General features: G+C 36.5%; 1 protein-coding gene across 1 annotated transcript in view; it reads left to right on the top strand.

Annotated features, from left to right (window-relative positions):
- The first annotated feature begins 4425 nt into the window (after positions 1-4425).
- The window catches only part of LOC150092066 (proclotting enzyme-like), a 43020-nt gene continuing 28033 nt past the window's right edge, over positions 4426-19412 (top strand). Inside the window, exons 1-4 of the mRNA XM_090415337.1 lie at positions 4426-4467; positions 4826-4917; positions 8120-8370; positions 15197-15330. Coding sequence (XP_090271463.1) covers positions 4441-4467; positions 4826-4917; positions 8120-8370; positions 15197-15330 — 504 coding nt within the window. The 5' untranslated portion in view covers positions 4426-4440. The remainder of the gene's footprint in view (positions 4468-4825; positions 4918-8119; positions 8371-15196; positions 15331-19412) is intronic.

Below are 19412 nucleotides of genomic sequence, written 5' to 3'. Positions count from 1 at the left end.
TGTCAAGGACACTGACAATTCTTTATCTGCTTCACGTAAGACCCGTGCTGTGGTATACCATCCAATCCGACAGATGTATTCATATTAAGATCTCTAATAGACTATTCACCTCCACTTCATTCACCACAATTTCCGTATAAACTAATGGTTCCTTTATTCCTTCAATGTCACTATAAATATATATTGGAGATTGAATCCCCACTCATTCCTCAAAACCTATATTTGGTATAATGGCCTCTCCTATTTCACGTAAGGGTATTAAAGGCGTTAGTTGATTTATTTAATTTTTTTTTAAATAGGCTTGTGTAGCTCAGTGGTAGTGGCTCTTGGTCACTCGAAGTCAGGCTAATAGTTCAAGTCTACTCGTGTCTTCGAATGGAGGAACTATTTCTAAGCCTTTCTTCGACCGATTCCCGAGTTAGTCGATATCTGGCACGGCCAAGCAAGTTTTTTCTCCCGGAAACTGGTGTTTTTTATCCCGTAAACTCAAGAAAATTTACCATAGTATCCACATTATTTCAGACAGTAACATATCTTGTTAGGGTTAGGCACCAAGCGATGGCAGCACTTGTTTTTCAGCCTCTTCATCGGTGGCTGTTATTAATTAGTGATAGACACGGGCCAGCTGTCTCTGATTGGCTACCGGTGGAGATTGAACTGTGCACTCCGTCTCCACAAGCTAAATGGCGTAAAATGGCTTCGCCTTCTCCCCATAAGGGAATAAAAGGCGTTAGTTGCTTTATATATATATATAAGGGGCTCCGCCACCTCTGGAGCCTACGTGTTACGGGCTGGTAAGCCTGAGACAAAAAACGTGACTTAAAAACGCTTTAAATTTCGCTTATCTTTATCTATCTATATCTTTATATATCTATCTTTCTATCTTTATATATATAAATATATATAATATAATATAAAAAGGAATATTTTCGAATTTCAGGTATTGTGGAATGACACCTCCGCCCTCTATAATATCTGTTGGCAATGAACTTCTGCTAATGTTTCGATCAGATTCTGTAACTAATGGCACTGGTTTTAAAGCGACATTTAACATTATCGATGAAGGTAAGTTTACTGTGTTATTTTTTGAAGTTGCAAACCGATATGCGAATGAAAGTTTAATAATTCCACTTAATTATATCCCTTGTGATCAAAATTTATTATTTTAAAGTTAGCTTGCATAAAGAATTTCCAATTATTCCTTAAAATTACTGATAAATTAGTAATTTATATGAACATCACATTTCTTATCGATTAGGAATAAGGATAGACAGAGCGATTAGTTACATAGTGATGAAATAATTTAAATTTCGATAATGCATTTAAACGTAACTGAAGATGCGCATCACATTCTAACTGAACCCACTTTATTTGTATTCTTTATGCTGAACGCAAACTTCCATTAAGGAATTCCTACAGCTTCACTTAATACTTCGCTATCCTTTAAGGTTTTCACAGTCAACCGAAGTTATGTCTGAAATGTTCAAAAGCTTATTTGTGATCTTCAGGAATTGAATCTCTGATGGTTATCAAAGATCCAATTACTAAGATTACATCTTCTTAAATTTAAAAATTTTGCAACAGTTAAAATCAGTTACCATAAAAAATACTACTAAAGTTTGAGAAAGAATCAATTCCTGATTTCAGTTTGCACATAGATATAGCCAGTGGCGCACCCAGAGAGGAGAACAAGGAGCCCTCCGGCCCCCCAATAAAAGAAAAAACATTAGAAAAATTTCAAAATATCTTCTCCTAAATAACATTATTTTTATTTTTAATTTATATTGTGTCGTGTCTTTTATTTCTATACTATTTATGAATTAGCAGTCACATAAGATGAGAATACTCTATTGCTCTGGGGAATCACGACCACTGTTGAACACGAGGCAAACCAAGTATTGCTCTGTCGGATCGAGCGCTACATCGTTTACCCGAGCCGGATCAAAGAAGATCATGGGTATCATGTATTGGCGATCACTGCACTCAGTCATAGGTCTTATGCAATGCATAGTGTGTATTCTCAAATCGTATACTTAATTCAGGCCCCCACCCAAGAATAAATCCTGGCTGCCCCCCTGGACATAGCACACATACACTTGGTTATTTCTTAGCATAATAATTCAGTATAATATTTTACTTCGTTTTCTTTTAATTGCAGAAGTGACTGCCCCACCGAACCCTTACTGCGGTAAGTACACGAATATATTTTTAAACTTGCAATTATTTTTTTCCTTCATGCGCCATAATTATTTTAGCAATTAAAGAGCTACAAATTTTTTTATTTATATTAAGAGACTAAATAAGTATCTTAATGTAAATTAAGAGTTCTTAAATAAACAATTTATTTGTGTTAACGTCAACACATGAATATGTAAAATATTTTAGCCATATTTTATCTGTTGTCTGCTGAAAATATTTCAAATTTTATGTATATATTAGACTGTGGAATAGAAAATGTAGATGAAGACAGAATTCTCGGAGGCAAAGAAGTCATTCCAGACCACAGATATCCCTGGATGGTAAGGAAAGATTATTTATATTACTATTATTATTAATAATTTTATTATTACAGAAATTTTTCTAATTACTCTGTTACTATGCTTATGATATGAGTAGTTGATAAGAAATTCTTCTAAACCATTTCCAGTTCTTAACAGACCTAAATTAAAATCAGTTTATTACGAGACACCGCCACTAATTTCTCGTTTTATTGTGGGTAGACAATATTCGCATAACCCACCGACTATACTTTTTAATTCTCCTATCCGCATTCTCCTATTCTCCAAAATATCATGGGGGGGGGATTGGAGACAACATCACCAATCTTTACCCATGATAATTTGTCTGCAAATTATTCTATGCCGATTTTCTTGTATGTGGGATGTAAAATCCGAGTTTTGGGGACTAAAAATCATGCTTCCTCAGTATGAGATCTGCTAACTCTCCCTGAATTGAATCTGTCGGTATAAAATTTCCTCTCATCACAATCAGAACCCAAATCAGGACTTTTTCAACGGAACGGCACACTGTTCCATCGTTTTTGCAGTTGCACCTTTTCTGTGGAGGGGCTTTAACAAATTTCAAAGCTAAACAGCATGTGTATATTTAAGCAAACTATACCACTGTGATCATTTCTGTCGCTAACTTTTCGAAAATAAACCTATTTTTTTCCAAGTAAGTTTCTTCATAACTAAAGGCATTTAACAAGTCGCGTTTCCATTGTGCTAGGCTTTGGAAGAAGGACGGTTTCAAGATTGATTCTAGTTATGAGAACAGAATTTTTTTTCCAGTTTTCTTCTAGGAAATTCGAGTTTTAAACTCCGCAAATTTTATATATATATATATATATATAAATGGAGGGGTGGAGGGAGATTGGTGACTACATCACCAATCTTTCCCCATTATATTTTTCTGCAAATTATACTTTGTCCGATTTGCTTGAATGTGGGAGGAAAAATCCTCGTTTTTGGGACTAAAAATCATATATATAACTATTTAACTATTTCAGACAATAATGTGTAGTGTTTGGGTTAGTGACTGCGCACTTTGCACTTCCTGGATATCTTTGGATCTTGATATTCTGGGAACAGCTATCAGTGCCTGCAAAGGGTGAAGATTAACTGACCATCGATTGTCAAAAAAATTGGTTCTGCAATGGCCTCAATTACTCCATATATGAAAGAGCAGAGAAACCTTACAACAGAAGATTTTTTTTGAAAAAATTCATAATCCTTATTAGCTTTAAAATGTTTTGGATAATATTATTTTTATGTTACATGAAAAATATTTTTCGCTTTTAAATGTTGAAATATAAATCATTAAAAACGATATTCATGTTATTCCTTTACAAAGGCTATACAAAATCATAATGCTTTTGTTCTTTTCGAAGTATTTTTACGCAAACAACGTGTCTCAAAACAACACGAGAAACATCGACACTTTAAGAAAAGATTTCATGTGTGAGAATGAGAAGCAACCGCAGGTGAAGGTGTGTGTAGGGGGGTGTTCATTCTGTGTACGGAGGTTATCGACTATATGAATTAAATCACAGCTCATTTTTTCATTCTTTCCGCTTTCTCCTCTGTGGTTATAGAGTTCGGTACGGAAAGTGTGATGATACGCTTGCCTTAAGGAGGGAGAGAGAGATAGAGAGAGAGAAATAAATAAAGAAAGAAACACTTTGAGACGTAGGAAAACATGTCTTGTCCTTGTATGATTGCCTTCTTTAAATACCGAAGGTGAGCTAGCCTGTCTGTTTCCAGAAATGGGAAGGCGCTTTTCTCTGAAGGATAGTCTTTTTTTTTCTCTCTCGCAGACCAACCAGGGGCAAAAGAAGAATTCACACAGTTAACAAACACAATACAATGGCTTCGCAACTGTTTCTTCGGCTGTAGTTCCAAACAAAATTTTTTAAAGCATTATGAAAAAAAAAAAAAGAGAATGGGATCTACTAAAGTAAATCCCACTGTACATTTTTGTTGATAATATATACGAAAAGGTAATAACTCGTTGACTTTTGATGTTCAGATAATTTTTCCGTAACTGTAACAAATATTGGGCCAAATAAAAGCAAGTTTTCACATTTCCTGGAGAAAAAATCAGTCTATGAAAATTTTCGGTAGGCTCACTCCAGTGTCTCCTGGTAAAATCCTACCTCCTACTGATAGACTGATTACCTGTATAACGTTTATGAAGTTATTATAGTAACATTACAAGAATTTGTTTATCGATAACAAAAGCAGCATAAATAACAGTTTACTCACATGTGTAATATTTTGTTATTGTTTTAAGAGCTGTTTTCACGTGTATTATTCGAATTCTTTAGGCAGGTGTGCTGATTTGTGAAAACAAATGGCATTGTGGAGCAGCTCTTATTAGCAGACAATCTGTCCTTACTGCAAGACACTGCGTGGAAGGGTAAGAAAATGTTCTGTTTTCCGAGAAAATACACTGCATTTCATTTAATTATCTACTATTTCATATTGGATAATTATATTTATATAATTATCTAAAATATATATATATATAACTGTGAACCGCATTTAGTAAACAAAAATTATTGTAATGTGTGTCTGATAATAAATTCCAAAATCACAATATTTATTTCCTTGTAATAGCAAGTTACGTCGAACTAAAATAAATGTGGACTTCATTGTACTTGAGATTAAAACTGAAAGAAGGCAACTGTTATATTTCAGTGCATCTAAGGTCATCTTAATTTAATTCTGGAATATTATTCCCCACACCTTCCTTTATTTCTCAGTTATAATGGATATTATGAACAAGATATCCTATCTTTCGTGATTTCTGTTAATATAGTATATTCAAATGCAAGCACATTAACTAAAGCCAGAAATGAAAACTAATTACATAACAAATCATTTGTACATTTTTTTTTTATGTTGAGCCCATACACGAGAGGTTGGTTGATTCAGCTATAATACCGTATATGGGTAGCGGGTTTGAAAAGGAGAAACTTGTTTACCTTTGATTTAAAAGCCTGCATATTCTATTCCTTGGAAAATACATCAGGGGAAAGACTGTTCCACAGTACAGCAGTAGTAGGGAAGGAGGAAGAAAAGAAACTTTTAGTGTGTGTTTCTAGTTGGCGGTAGCTGTAAGTGTGCATGTTTAGTTCGGAATGGGGCAATTTTTTATGCTATTTCAGAAGAACAATTGCCATGGAAATATTTACTGAATAAACAAATTGCAGAAACCAAACATCTCTGTGAACGTGGAGGAGAGTCGGTTGGTAATAGATGAGTTCTTATTCAATCTAATTAACCTCCTCTGTAGTGAGGCAATCATTTTGAAGGAGCTTTTAGGAGCCAACTCCAAATTTGAGTGCATTATTCGATTGTTGTACAGATTTGTGGTTTGTATAAGGTTAACAGCTGTCAGAGGTAAAGTAACGTGTGGAATGAAACAGAAATCGTAGTTTTTTTAGAAGCTGAAATGCAATGGTTGTTATGTGTTTATGCCAAGAGAGGATTGATGTTGAGAAGAAAAATCTCATCTTGTCTGGAAATTTGAGTGGTATAAAAATATTACTTGAGGAAAATGGTCCTTTCTTGTGAGAAATAAGACTGAACTGGGTTTCACTACTATTGAAATTGACGAGGTTATTGGAAACCAATGGATGATCGCTTGGAGATCAGAATCTTCTATAGGTTGAAGAGTTGTTTAGAGTTGGGTTTGTCAAGTGAAAGGGAGGCGTGCAATGTGCTGTCATCTGCAAAACAGTGTAATGGACTGGAGATCAACTGAAGTAGGTCATTGATATACAGAAGGAAGACGATATTAGTTGAGAGAACGGGACCTTGTGGATCTCCAGCATTAGTTGGATGGTGAAAGGATAAGGACCCATCTACATAGTGTGCGTCCAGAAAGAAAGCTGGAAATTTACCTGCTGAAGTCCTGAGAGAGTCCAAATAATGGGAGTTTGCTTACCTAATGGTTTGTGCCAGACCCAGTCAAAATCTTTGGAGATATCAAGAGCAACCACTTCAGGTTCACCATATTTCTCCATGGCATTTGTCCAGAGATGGTCGAAATATGACAGTAGATCTCCTGTTGATAAGCTGCGAGGGGATCCATACCGTTCGTCGTTTAATAGCTAGGTGCCTTCATTGTAGTGTAGGAGTTGGGGATTGATGCATTTCTCCATTACTTTAGATAGGATTGAGATGAGTAAGATTGGGTGGTGTGGAGGTTAGATATCAGGGAAGTTTTCGCTCTTCTTGGAAATGAGGTGATTGTAGGCCAATTTACAAGGTGTGGGAGAGATACCATTGAACTAAGATAGCATGTACAGGAGGAGTCGGTTCTGGTACCCAAACTTTCAGGACAATTGGAGGAATGCTATTGTGGCCAGGAAAACATTTATGTGTCAAATTTAGACAATTGGTTTCTGATTTCTTTCTGGCAAAAGGATATAGGGAGTATTTTATGTTGTGCAGCTGGAATGGTTGGGAGGCATTTAACATTACACATATTTTAGAGATTACATATATTTACTTTACATTACAGATATTTCGCATTATGAGTCATATCGTATCTTCAGTAACTAGAAAAACAAGTATTTAAGAGTAATTCACTGCACAGGAGTTCAGCGATCCTCTGCTATCATGTTCACGGTTAGTTGATGAATTCCAGAATGATAAAAACATACACTAAAACCTTTGGAGAACAATCAGACATCGTCCTCATTCGCAATAGTGGGATAAAAAAGAAATTTCTAACCTGGCTGTTTGAGTGGTTAGCGTAACTGCTTTCTTACAGCCAAAAGGCTGTGGGTTCGAATCCCGCCGTCGGCATGGATGTTTGTGATTGTCTGTGGAAATACTAGTATTGGGAATCGGCTGAAGATGGCGCTGGTGTTGTGGTAGATTGATGTTGTGGTCAGTTGGTTGACTGAGTGGCAGTGACAGAGTTGTAGAGCAGGTACCCTCCCTGAGTGAGTCCTTGTACTCCCTGGAGGTGTCTAATAATAATATGAAATTGAGACCGAGCGTTAGTTCTGACGTGAAGCACTTTTCGTGTGAAAGATATCATGAGTGTGACAAACCTAGCGCACTCAAGATATCATTTGGATATATATATAAAACAAAAGTTGTTCCAATAATAATAGATGCTTTAGGCGCCATCCCTAAAACATTGAAAAAACATCTAGAAGCACTCGAGTTAGATGGATCAAAGATTGGGCAGCTGCAAAAGGCCGCTTTGTTTGGCACAGCTTTCATTTTCAGAACGTATTTCCACAACTCATAGGCCCTTGGGTAGGGCCCGAATTAGTGGAATATAATCAGCCTTTTCTTAAGACTGAGGAAGTAAATCAAGCATTGATGAATATTGTATATATATATATATATATATATATATATATATATATATATATATATATCCGAATGTTAAAAATGAATTATTTGAGATTTATTAATATGATCTCTAAATGTGATATCCCGTTTTATATTTTCTTGGCTTATCCTGGTAACACAATAGCTGTTAAGTATCAAATCGGAATAAAAAAAATAAATAAAATCTTACAAATTGTGAGATGATAAATTAACGTTTTCTGAATGGTTTCTTTTCTAGATTAATATTCTTTTAATAATTTCAGATTACAGCCATCTGCTTTGCGAGTTGTGCTTGGTGTGCATAATATATCAGATTTCAGGTATATCGAACCGGTGTCCAAAATAATCACCAACGAGACCACAGAAATTGACAACAGCAGCGACATTGCCATTCTTAAGTTGACTAATCCAGTTGAGTTCACTCGTATTGTGAAAGCGGTCTGTGTGTTCCAACCAAACATTAAAACAGATGGACTAAAAGGTCTCTTATTAGTTTGGAATCGATCACCATCTGGTAAATATACATTTTCTATGTACGAAACTGAGTAAATAAATAAATAAATAATGAAATACATTAATTTTTTATAGTATGGAATTAATTGTAGCCCAATCACAGCGTGTGTTCAATCGTTTTACATCATTTGATCATAGTTAGTATAAAGAGGAGGAAAATAATTTTCATATTGAATTAGAGGAAGATTTTATTAACAGAAATGTACTGCAGTTTTATGATTTCCTTACGGATCTTCCTTGCAGTTCAATTAAGCAACTAGTCAATGTTAATCTCATTGACATATCGATCTAATCATTCGATATGTATACATATCGAATGATTAACCATTCGATATGTACAGCAGATTATACTTGAAAAGAATTGATGTTCAAGTTTTCATCCTTATTTTCCCAATCGTTATATAACAAAGGACCGAATAAATATCTTCAAGACTCGGTTGCTTATGTGGTACTAAGAGATTTCATTAAGTTGTTCTAGTAATAACCCATAATGCACTACAAAATTTCTTCTCTGGAGTGTGTAATACCATGATTTATCAAAGAGTTACTACTCAGGCCACTTTCTACATTTATAGAATCTCGTCATATCACATGACCTGGAGATACTGAGAGATAATGGTAGAATTGGAGGATCTGAGAATAAGATATACGAAAACTGAATGGCTGGCGTTACGCTGCAAATTTTATGTAGATATAATTATGTTAAATTCTTAGATGGATGGACTAAATCCTTGACTCTTAATCCTTTTATCTGCATTAGCGGTTGAGAGGGGAAGGTATTTTGGGTGGGAATGCGCAGCTTCTTCCTTGTGAGTCTTTAACGGGGAATTTAGTTTGAATTATTTATAACGTCTTAATATTGGTCTTGGTAGTGGCCCTTGCCTTTAATGTATAGCATCATACATCTCTACAAGGAGATGTGCTTTGCATTATGGGTAGATACTGGGATAGTGATCAAAGCTTATTCCACATTTACCACGAGTTGCTTCGAACTTGCACTACTTGCGGGGTCGCCCTGACTTGCGCAACGTTCAGGCGCAAACTTTATTTACTTGTCTGTTTGCTTACTTGGGAAATAGGATTAAAACCAAAATTAATATAAAATTACTTGGTATCTTTAATTCTTAATATTCCAGTCATTAGTGTGTCGCTAGCTTAGTGAGGCTTATGTTCAGAGAGGTCTTTCAACTGTTTTGTAAATTAGAATCATGTCGCTTAAGAGAAGTTCAGTTGGGCAATAGTCCAGTTGCGTTTTGCGGTGCTGAAATCTGTTGCATCCTGAACTACTAACCTTTATTTAGTTGTTCTCCTAGATATTTTCCTGGATACATGTTTTTCGAACATGTACAACTGATATCAGGTTTGCTCGTCTTCTAGTGAAGAGTCCTGGAGAGATTTCTTCTGGACTGAAGGAGACTTGTCGCCGGGGAATCAATTTTCGAGTTTGTCGTATGCTATGATGATTGTAGCATGGACATAAAAGCGGTGATACTAGGAAATATAATAGCCAGGGCCATAGTTTTGTGGCAACGGCGAGTTGGGTTTTCTCCCAGATGAGCTCGTTTATTTCTTAGAAATGTCAATTAGTTGGTGTACGATTGATAGCGGTAACTGAATTTAGTTCTGCTGGTACTTGTGTTTATAAAGAACTTGTTCCATTCTCTTCTTCAATTGTAGTTATGAACAGGACTGATCCGAGATTTGTTGAAGAGCTGCAGGAAGCTGATTCCAGTTGATAGCCATAGTATTGTCTACTTTAAATTATGTGCAGTGCCTTGGTAGAGTATAATGGAGTTATGGTGAAAATTGAGGTCTTTGACTATTTGTAATGGTATGTGATAAATTTTTCAGTTTTGCTACATCTAGAGCATCTGCACAGTAGCGTGACTGATAACTACTATTCCTCATGATGGCGAATGTGTTGAGGATTTTCCCGTTATTGTTGGAGAAACCAATCTTCAAGTTTTTGTGCAAGGCACGATCAGAGGCAATTATTATAGTTGTGTTTATTGAAAACGGATTTGAGTTAGAGGGAAAATGTATTAAGATTTTCAGGATGCCTGAATTTGCATTTTATGAATTTCTATCCCGGCGGTTTTGAAGATTTTGGGGAGAGGAACGGCAATTGTATTTTGGTTTATATCTTTTCTGATAAATATGACAGTGGCTCCGCATCGCGAATTCAGTCTGTCCTTAAGGAAATGGATGTAGTGACTGATTCTGAGTTTGTTGGCTGAGCGGAGATGAATTTCTTTGATGAGGATGATGTCTACCTGATTTTGTGTGGTGTATTCCTTTAGTTCTAATATTTTATTGTTCAATCCGCTGGCATTCAAGCTGATAATCTGTATTGATGTGGGTCTTGTGCTGTGGCTAGTCATAGGGAAATTCCGAGAGCATTATCCGAGTGAGCATCAGAATAATAAACCAACTTCTCCCCCATCAGCTTGATGGCAGAGCACTTGTGTCCCGTGGTGGATTATTTTGTTGAGTAATTCTTATTGCACGTAGATAGAGATCTCTGGCTAAGTGTGAAATATGAACAGCCTCTAGTTAGTGGGCGTGGTATTCCACAAGTAGCACATTTCGCTGTTGGGTTTTTGGGTTTTTTGCAAGAGACGGTCGCCTGCTTGACTCAGCATTTCATGCATTGATAATCCACTTTGCAACAACGCTGAACGTGACCCAATCGTTTGCATCTTGTGGCGAAGGTTATATGTTTCAGGATTTCTGTTTTTATAACCACGTGTCACAGGCTGTTTGTAGATCATATATACGTCGTTGCACCTTACTGATTTCAAATAATATTAGGGGATATAGAATTTTGTTTGCTCTATTCATACTGCTAACTTTATCTGGGTTCAAGTCTTTGTTTTGAAGACAGGTTGAAATTTCTTCTGTGGAAATAGACTCTATATCTCCACGAAGTACAGCTAACAGATTCCTCTACCTTGCCAAGCAGACACACTATTTAGAGCAAATGTATTATAATTTAGTAAGTTGCTATTGTCAAGAAATTTTGTAAGCTCCCGATAGTCAAATAACTGTTTTGGGTAGAATATGCATTCTTTTATTCGACAGATGGATCTGAAAACATCTTCCAGTTATCAGCTGATGAAAATGATTAGTAACTGTTGTAGTCTGAGGTATCTTCTTTGGCATCAAAAGGTGGTGGTTGTAGAGGGGAGGGATTTTCCATAAAGTTTGACCTGAATGCAGTTGGTGTCTAAGAATTTTCCGAGTCGCGCGAATTGATTAAACACTTGGACGAAATCCATCTCGTTTGTTTGATTTTGTACTGGTATTACATAATAATACTACTTTAAGCAAATAAACTGACTTACTTCTGAATTATTCTCACTATAAACTGAAAACGAAATGCACACAAATATGAAATCAGGATTCATGATGACGTAACACTAAAATATGAATATGTCTAAAGTTTGAGTATCAGATAGCAATATTTATTCGAATTTCAAATTTTGTGCTTTCTTATGTAAATAAATAAATTCTTTTAGAATATTAAAGAATTATTTCATAATCAAGAAAATTTTCACTATTGCCATGTAAATTATACTTGACATCATGTTTTATCGTAGTTTTAACAAAAATGAGAAAACAAAAGCAGTGATTCATGGGTGTAGCAACTTTTTTTTGCTTTCAAAAAAAGCAAATCACAGTGTATTACATCGTACAAACTCATGTTCGATCTCACTCTGATTTAAATAAGGATGCGTATACTGTATAGGCCGCCTTTAAAATGTTGCCGGTTAGGATTTATCGTATTTCTCTTTTATGAGTAATCACTGTGATGCGTTGAAATTCTTGCTATGATACAGCATCAATGAAAATATGAATACACGTTTTGCAGTTACGACAGTATTATATTATGAATCAATAAAATCTTTTTTTACTGCCCTCTATCTCTCTCTCTCTCTCTCTCACTCTCTCTCTCTGTTGAAAAATTAACCTGAAACGTGAAAGAAAATATTTTTTATTACATAAACTATCTACAAAGAAATGTGTAGTTAATCTAAAAAATACCGCATTTTCCGTGTATAAGACTCCCCAGTGTGTTCGACTAACGATAATTTTTCGAATCCAAAATTAAGAAATCAATATTTTAATCATAAAACAGAACCCAGTTGACATTTTTTTAATATTCAGATCATATTTAGTAATTTGGCAATATTTCTAAGATACATACTAAGAAATTATGAATCAATCTCAGTTCCGGACATATCACTTTTTTTCATCACTATCAGTTCCTGCCATTTTCTGCTCTAATCTGGTTTGTGTTGTCATGGCCAACCCTTTCCTCCTCATGAAGCTTAAGCACCATATTCCATCCTGTGAAATCAATAATGTTCAATTCTCTTGCAAACCTTTTTACCTCATATTCAATATGCTTGTGGAGTATTGACACACATATCGCCCTTTGGCACTGCTCTATAATCCAAGTCTTAAGCCTCTGCTCCAACTTTGGCCATTTTGCTGGTCTCCTCTTAAGGCTCTCTTCTTTTTTTGCATCTTGAGTAGTTGTTCTTCGTGTTTGTTCCACTGTTTAATCATAAACTCAGTAGGAGGAGGTCCAAACTGTCTCTCTGAAGCTTTATTTTCATATTCTTTTGTGTAATTGATGACTTTTAACTTTAATTTTGAAGAATATGACAATAGTTTTTTTCGGTCTTTTTATGAGCTAGTGCTCAAAATACATTTTTAATGCACTAACTTTTGGATCGACACATGGAGACTGTTCGGGGAGTATTAATTCTGTGCAATAACACCAAAACGCTAACACGGCCAACGAGTTGCACACATATGAATGCTTTCAGAGTTCTGATTGGTTTTTTCAGAATAAGCCATTAATGACATCATTCCACATAGTTAATGAAGGCTAGTCATTGGCAGAAGCCTGTTCGCGGAGACAAGGTAACGGCAGTTTCGCCACGGCAAACTCAGCTCTCTCAACCGGTTACCCCCTTGTGCATAAGAAGACCCCAATTTTTGTTCTAAAAATTTTAGAAAAAATTATCGTCTTATGCACGGAAAAACACGGCACATCTCATTAATCCATCTGATTCCTAATTCCGAAGCCGTAGAAAGAAATGCAATTCCCTGAGAACTACCTCCTCATCAGCCTAGTTTATTGCATAGACAGAGTCGCAGAACGCTCAGTCCTCTCGCAGCTTCAAGAAGCAGCAGAAAATGCAGAAATTATTCCAGATAACACTTCCAATTCAGGAAAGGCCATTCTATAACACATCAGATTTACCGAATTGTTGAAACACTTCAACAAAGGATTCGAAGCGACGTCACCAAAGAATTCGACAAGATCTGGCAATACCGTCTAATTTACAAACTTTTCCAAGCGAAATTTCCTACACATCTCATTCTACTCATCAAATCCATTCTCAACAAATGCAAATTCTGAGTAAAAATGAATGAAATCAGATTTTGAGTAAGAAGAATCACAGTAGGATTTATTAATATTATTTGTGACCTCCAGGGAGTCCAAAGACTCATCGAGGGAGGGCTTTTCACCAGAAGACGAGGAAACACCATAGAGCTCTACAGATGTTCGGAAAATCTACACCATGGTAAACCGCTGCCAAATATTTAAGAGATAAACTATATAAATCCTGCACTTCAGGATGCACACAGATTTCTTCATCACCAAAGCTACCCAACTCCATTCTTTCTTAAACAAAAATAGTCACCTAAACATGAACAACAATATTCTACTTTTACAAAACATTGGTAAGACCTCCCCTACCCTACGCCTCACCAGCCTGGGGGAATACCACTGTAAACAATATCAAGAAGCTATAAATAATCCAAAATAAATACCTCAAGGATGCCGCTGAACACTCCCTGGTTCGTCACGAATAGCCGGTTGCATCGCCATGCGAAGATATCAGACATAGCATCCTTCCAAAAAGCAACTGCTTCTGAAAAGTTTATCATGACTACCGACAATCACTGGAACCAACTAATCCATTAGACTGCCGACTACACTCCTGGATACTACATTAAATACAGAAGAATCGAAATCCATTCTAGCAGCGACATCATCAGCAACCGTTAAAAGCTCACAAGGAAATGGGCCGAGCGCCCTCTATCCGTCACTCTTAACATCTAGTTATGTTGATACATCACAACTATATTTTTTATGTAAAAAATACAAAGCAAGATTGCTGTCAGAATTAATAACAAAAAAGATTTTTTGGTGTTAATGTTAATAATAACTACGAATAAAGATATCAGAGATAGTTAATATATTATCTACAAAGAAAGATATCAGTTAATATGCTCCCGTTATTTACAAAATTAAGTTGGGTATAACTTATTCTAATTTTCATTTTAAGTGTGTTTCTAATTACCAATTACCCTAGAGTGATATATTTAATCTGTGTGGCCAGTGGTTTATCTACTTGTTCGGTGTCGGCTTGATAATTATTCCAAAAATAATAGAAATAGATATATATATATATATTTTTGCAGAAATAGTTGTAAATGGGTTATTTAGGAAGGCAATTTACTAAGTGGTCCGACAAAATTTTGTATGGGTAGACATGTTACAAAGTTAAGAACTGAACTCCAAATTCTTGTGGAGATTGCTAGTCAACCAACATTAGCATTAGCAGTTGAAAACCTCTGGGTTATCAGTTAAAAAGTGGTGGACGCTAGAGTTTCTCACACCGATAATGGAAATTAACATTCCACAGTCTACATTTATTTAGTCCACCTCGTTTAACCGTATGTTTAAAATAAACAACAAAATTATATGTGTCTGTTTTCCTGAAAAATCGTACCTTTTATTTTAGATCTTAATAGCCCGATTCTCCAAGAAGTCGATTTACCAGTACTTCCGAACGCCGAGTGTGAGAAAAGATATGGCACGTATATGACTGAAAGTAGAATGTGTGCAGGAGGAGATTGGCGTAAAGGTGATTGTCAGGTAAGGGGAAAAAATTAAATATTTAATTAGCTGAAAGAATTTTTAAGAAAAACATAGATGCAGAAGTATTTAATTTAGTGGGGAATTTTGTGAAACGAAATGATAAACTTTTAGAAATTTGGCACGAGGTGATTCATCTCATCAAATTATAGAATGATTCAAAATACAACTAGCTAAAACGTGAATGATGTGGGAGGTTCATTTGCCACAGTAAGGGACAGGAGAAAAATTTACTGTATCATTTTTTTTAGTCATGCAGCATTCTAAAACAAAATGATTCTTCACAAAAAGTATTTATTTTTAATTTTATTTCGCGCATCGCACGATCTAAATGTATAGATGATTGCTAATGTAGTAACACTACTATTTCTTCCACAGTACCTTCTAACAATAAAGGTACTGTGCAAGAAATATTATCAAAGGAATATATATGGAACTACAGATGGCACATGAAGTGCAATGAAGAGGAGGATTATTTTGCACACGAGCGAAGAGCACACACACACACACACACACACACACACACACACACACCCTTGAAAACATTACCAAGTTAGAGTACGGAAGATAACTCCTTGCCTGTTCTTTCATTTCGCATTCTAGTTCATCGCATGATTATTCTATATGGAGTTCGTTGTTTCTTTGGAATTACAGCCGAATTAGTTTAGGCTTCTGGGACAGTGCATTATGGCTTTTTTAACTGCTCGCGTTCTTCTAGCTGGTATGGTTGTTTTGATAGTTTAAAATTTCGACATTGTTGGCTAGATTTTCCGGCAGGAAATCCCCTGCCACCTCTACATGATTATTATATCAGGTTTAGAACAATTTTGATGATGCCAGTCATTTCGATATCAAATGTGATATCGAAATGACTGGCAATGGCAGTGGAATGTTGCCGAGTTGAAAGCCCAAGTTTAAATACCCCTTAAGATATTTTCAATGTATGTCAGCCAGTTGTCCAGAGCATTCGTCTAGGATCTAGTCGTCATGATTCCATACATTTCCATTAGCGAATCTAATCAAGACCACTATTAGTAGTCCTATATGGGGAGTGGAAAGAAGGAAAAGTCAATCCTTTGCATAAACGTGACTCTAAAACTACGGTAGTTCATTACAGACGAATCACCATCTCGCGAGTGATGGTAAGAGTATTTGAAAAGTTGGTTAGAAACAGAATTCAAGAATGGGTGGATCAATATGATACTCCATAGGGGCCAACATGGTTTTGTCAAAGGCCGATCCTGTCTTAGCAATTTATTAACTTTTTATAATAGAATGACATCTGAGTTGGGCAAATGCCTGCACAGGGTACTTCTGAATATTGCTATGGCTTTTCACTGGAAACCCCATGGAATACTGTTGCGCAAATTGGAGTACATATGGACGAATACTAAACTGGTGATATTAGTACGAGAATGGCTCAGGGGAGATAACAGAAAGTGGTGTATGGAGTAGCAGAGTCCAGGATGGGGCAGGTATTTAGTGATGTGCTTCAGGCTCTGTTCTTGGGCCATTATTGTTTAATTTTTACACAAATGATATAGGAAATGGCTTAGAGGGACATATTCAGTTGTTAGCTGATTATGCAAAGTTGGGTAGCGCAATAAAACATCAACCTGATGTTAACAGTTTGCAGGATGATATAAATAAGCTCGCAAAATGGGCAAAAGATAATGGATGTCAAGTCATTGTGGAAAAGTGAAACGTTATGCACAGTGCCGTAACGAGGGAGTGGAGAAAGAGGCTCCGCCAGGGGAGCAATTAAGTTTGCGGCTCAAAACAAAAAATGTAAAAATTTAAAATAAATAAATAGATATAAAAGTCAGCTATTTTATATTGTATTTTTAAATTTCGGCAAGACCCCGCTTTAGACCGACAAATTCTACAACACACTGCAACTCATGTTGATGGAATTGATAGCAAGTATTTAACAAATTTCATTTAGAAAAATTTGACTTGTTATATTTAAATTTTTCAAAATTTTTGTCATTTGTCAATTTTGGTTAGGGAGTGCAAGTTAGACACTTCCCACAGGCGTTTTATAACCTCGTTTCTGTACTGGTTATGCATTTTAGGATTAAATGATTACTAGCTGTGTACTACACTGATGGAACGGTACTCCATGAGATTGAGTAGGTTACGTATTTGGGTTGTTGGTGGATAGGGAGATGTAGATCAGAGGACACATTACTAAGGTGTCCAAAATTGCACATTGGATTACTTGGTTATTGAGGAACACACAAACATCCAGAGATAAAGAGGTTATTATTCCCCTTTATAAGGCATTGATACTTCCACATTTGGATTACTGTGCAAAAGTCTGGTCACCTGGATTCCTTGGAGACAATGAAGTGATGGAGATTATTCACGGGAGAGTTCCTAAGTTGGATAGTGATGTAAAAAATGCTCCCTACATTCATAGATTGAGAACTTGTGGACTGAAGAGGTTGATTGAAAGGCAGAGAAGAGAGGATATGATAGAAACATTTAAATTACTGAAAGATGTTTATAAGATTGCTGTAAGGAAAATATTTCAACTGTGTCATAGTGATGGAAGAACAAGAGGTCATCCCTCGAAATTAAGGAAAAGTGTGTTTAACAAGGATGTGAGAACGAGGTGTTTCTCTTGGAGGGTGGTGAGTAAGTGAAATGCATTCCCTGACTCGGTTGTGAGTTCTTCATCTGTAAATGAATTCAAGAAGAGATATGATAGATATTGTTTTGAGAGTTCGGGACTCCCGCGATGAGTCCACTGACTCCATGAAAATACCCATCATAATAATATATACCAAGCTGGGCAGGCTGAGTGGGCACACCTACTCTTCAATCAACAGGTTTGGACACCTCAGAGAACAGAAATGGATACATTTCTCTTCTCTTCTTAGGAAAAGAAGAGAAATGAAATACATCGAAGTTGATGACAGGAAAATCATCTCTGGCATTCATTTTCTCTAAATGCATATCTGTTACCTAACCATCGTAATTCATAATTGTAGTGGGTTATCACTCTACACTATTTACCGATATCTGTCCGAACACTTTAGTGATTTACAACTGATACCTGCAGGCTAACGCAAATATCGGGTATCTCCACCATTGGCCTCAGCTACCTTTGAAGGAGGCTTTTCACCAATGTGTGGCAGGAATCAGGTGGAATATTTCTCCATTCCTCCATTAAAACAGCACTGAGTTCAACGACACATCGAGAACTTGCTGCTCTGGACCTCAATCACCGCTCAAATTTGTTCCATAGGTATTCGATTGGGTTGAGGTCAGGACTGTGCGCATGCAAGGCAATCGTTTAACATCCATCTCTTCATACCATTCCATAACAGCTGCAGCTTTATGGAATGGGACATTGTCGTCCTGACAATAACATGTGCCCATTCCATAAAACCTACACAGTGTAGGCAGCACTTATTATCCAGAATGTCAAGGCACTGAGTTGCTTTCATGAAACTATGGACAACGATCAGTAGTCCCACTTCAATCCAGCTGAATACACTCCACACCAATAAACCTCATAAGCAAACTCTACTGTGGGTACAATACATTGTGGTAAAGAGTGCCCATCAGCTGCGTCTGCACCCACATCCTGCCATCAGACTGGAAACTGGCGAATCTTGATTAATCGATCCAGAGCAGGGAGTTCCACTGAATGACATATTTGTGAACTGGTCAACTGTCCCGGTCACACGGTCTTTGCAGTAGGCCAGACGAGAAGCCTTGTTTTTTTGTTTAGATGTCCGGCTTATGTGCTGCTGCTCGTCCGTGGAAACTAAATCGAAGTTCTTTTGTACAGTATCAGTGCTTTCGTGGTTTTACTCGCGCTCTGGAACTCATCACGGATGATCTGCGTCAACTGTAGCCAGTTTTTGCTTGCAACCCCCGTTTTAACGCTATTCTGTCCTAATCAGTCATTTTCCGCGGCTGCCCAGGATATTTTCCTGCAGTAGTGATGAACGTCTCGATTTGTTGATCATATTGCCTTCCGTTGATTTTGGATGCTCCAGTTGAGCAGCAATGGCGCGTATGGACATGCCACCAATGTGACATCCCACGATGACACCTGTCTCTCTTGA

This window comes from Typopeltis vanoorti, unplaced genomic scaffold (assembly GCF_054136105.1).
Source record: "Typopeltis vanoorti isolate ZY-2024b unplaced genomic scaffold, IOZ_Tvanoo_1.0 HiC_scaffold_842, whole genome shotgun sequence".
In the NCBI taxonomy this organism is placed as follows: Eukaryota; Metazoa; Arthropoda; class Arachnida; order Uropygi; family Thelyphonidae; genus Typopeltis; species Typopeltis vanoorti.
This window is presented reverse-complemented; position numbering and strand designations above follow the sequence as displayed.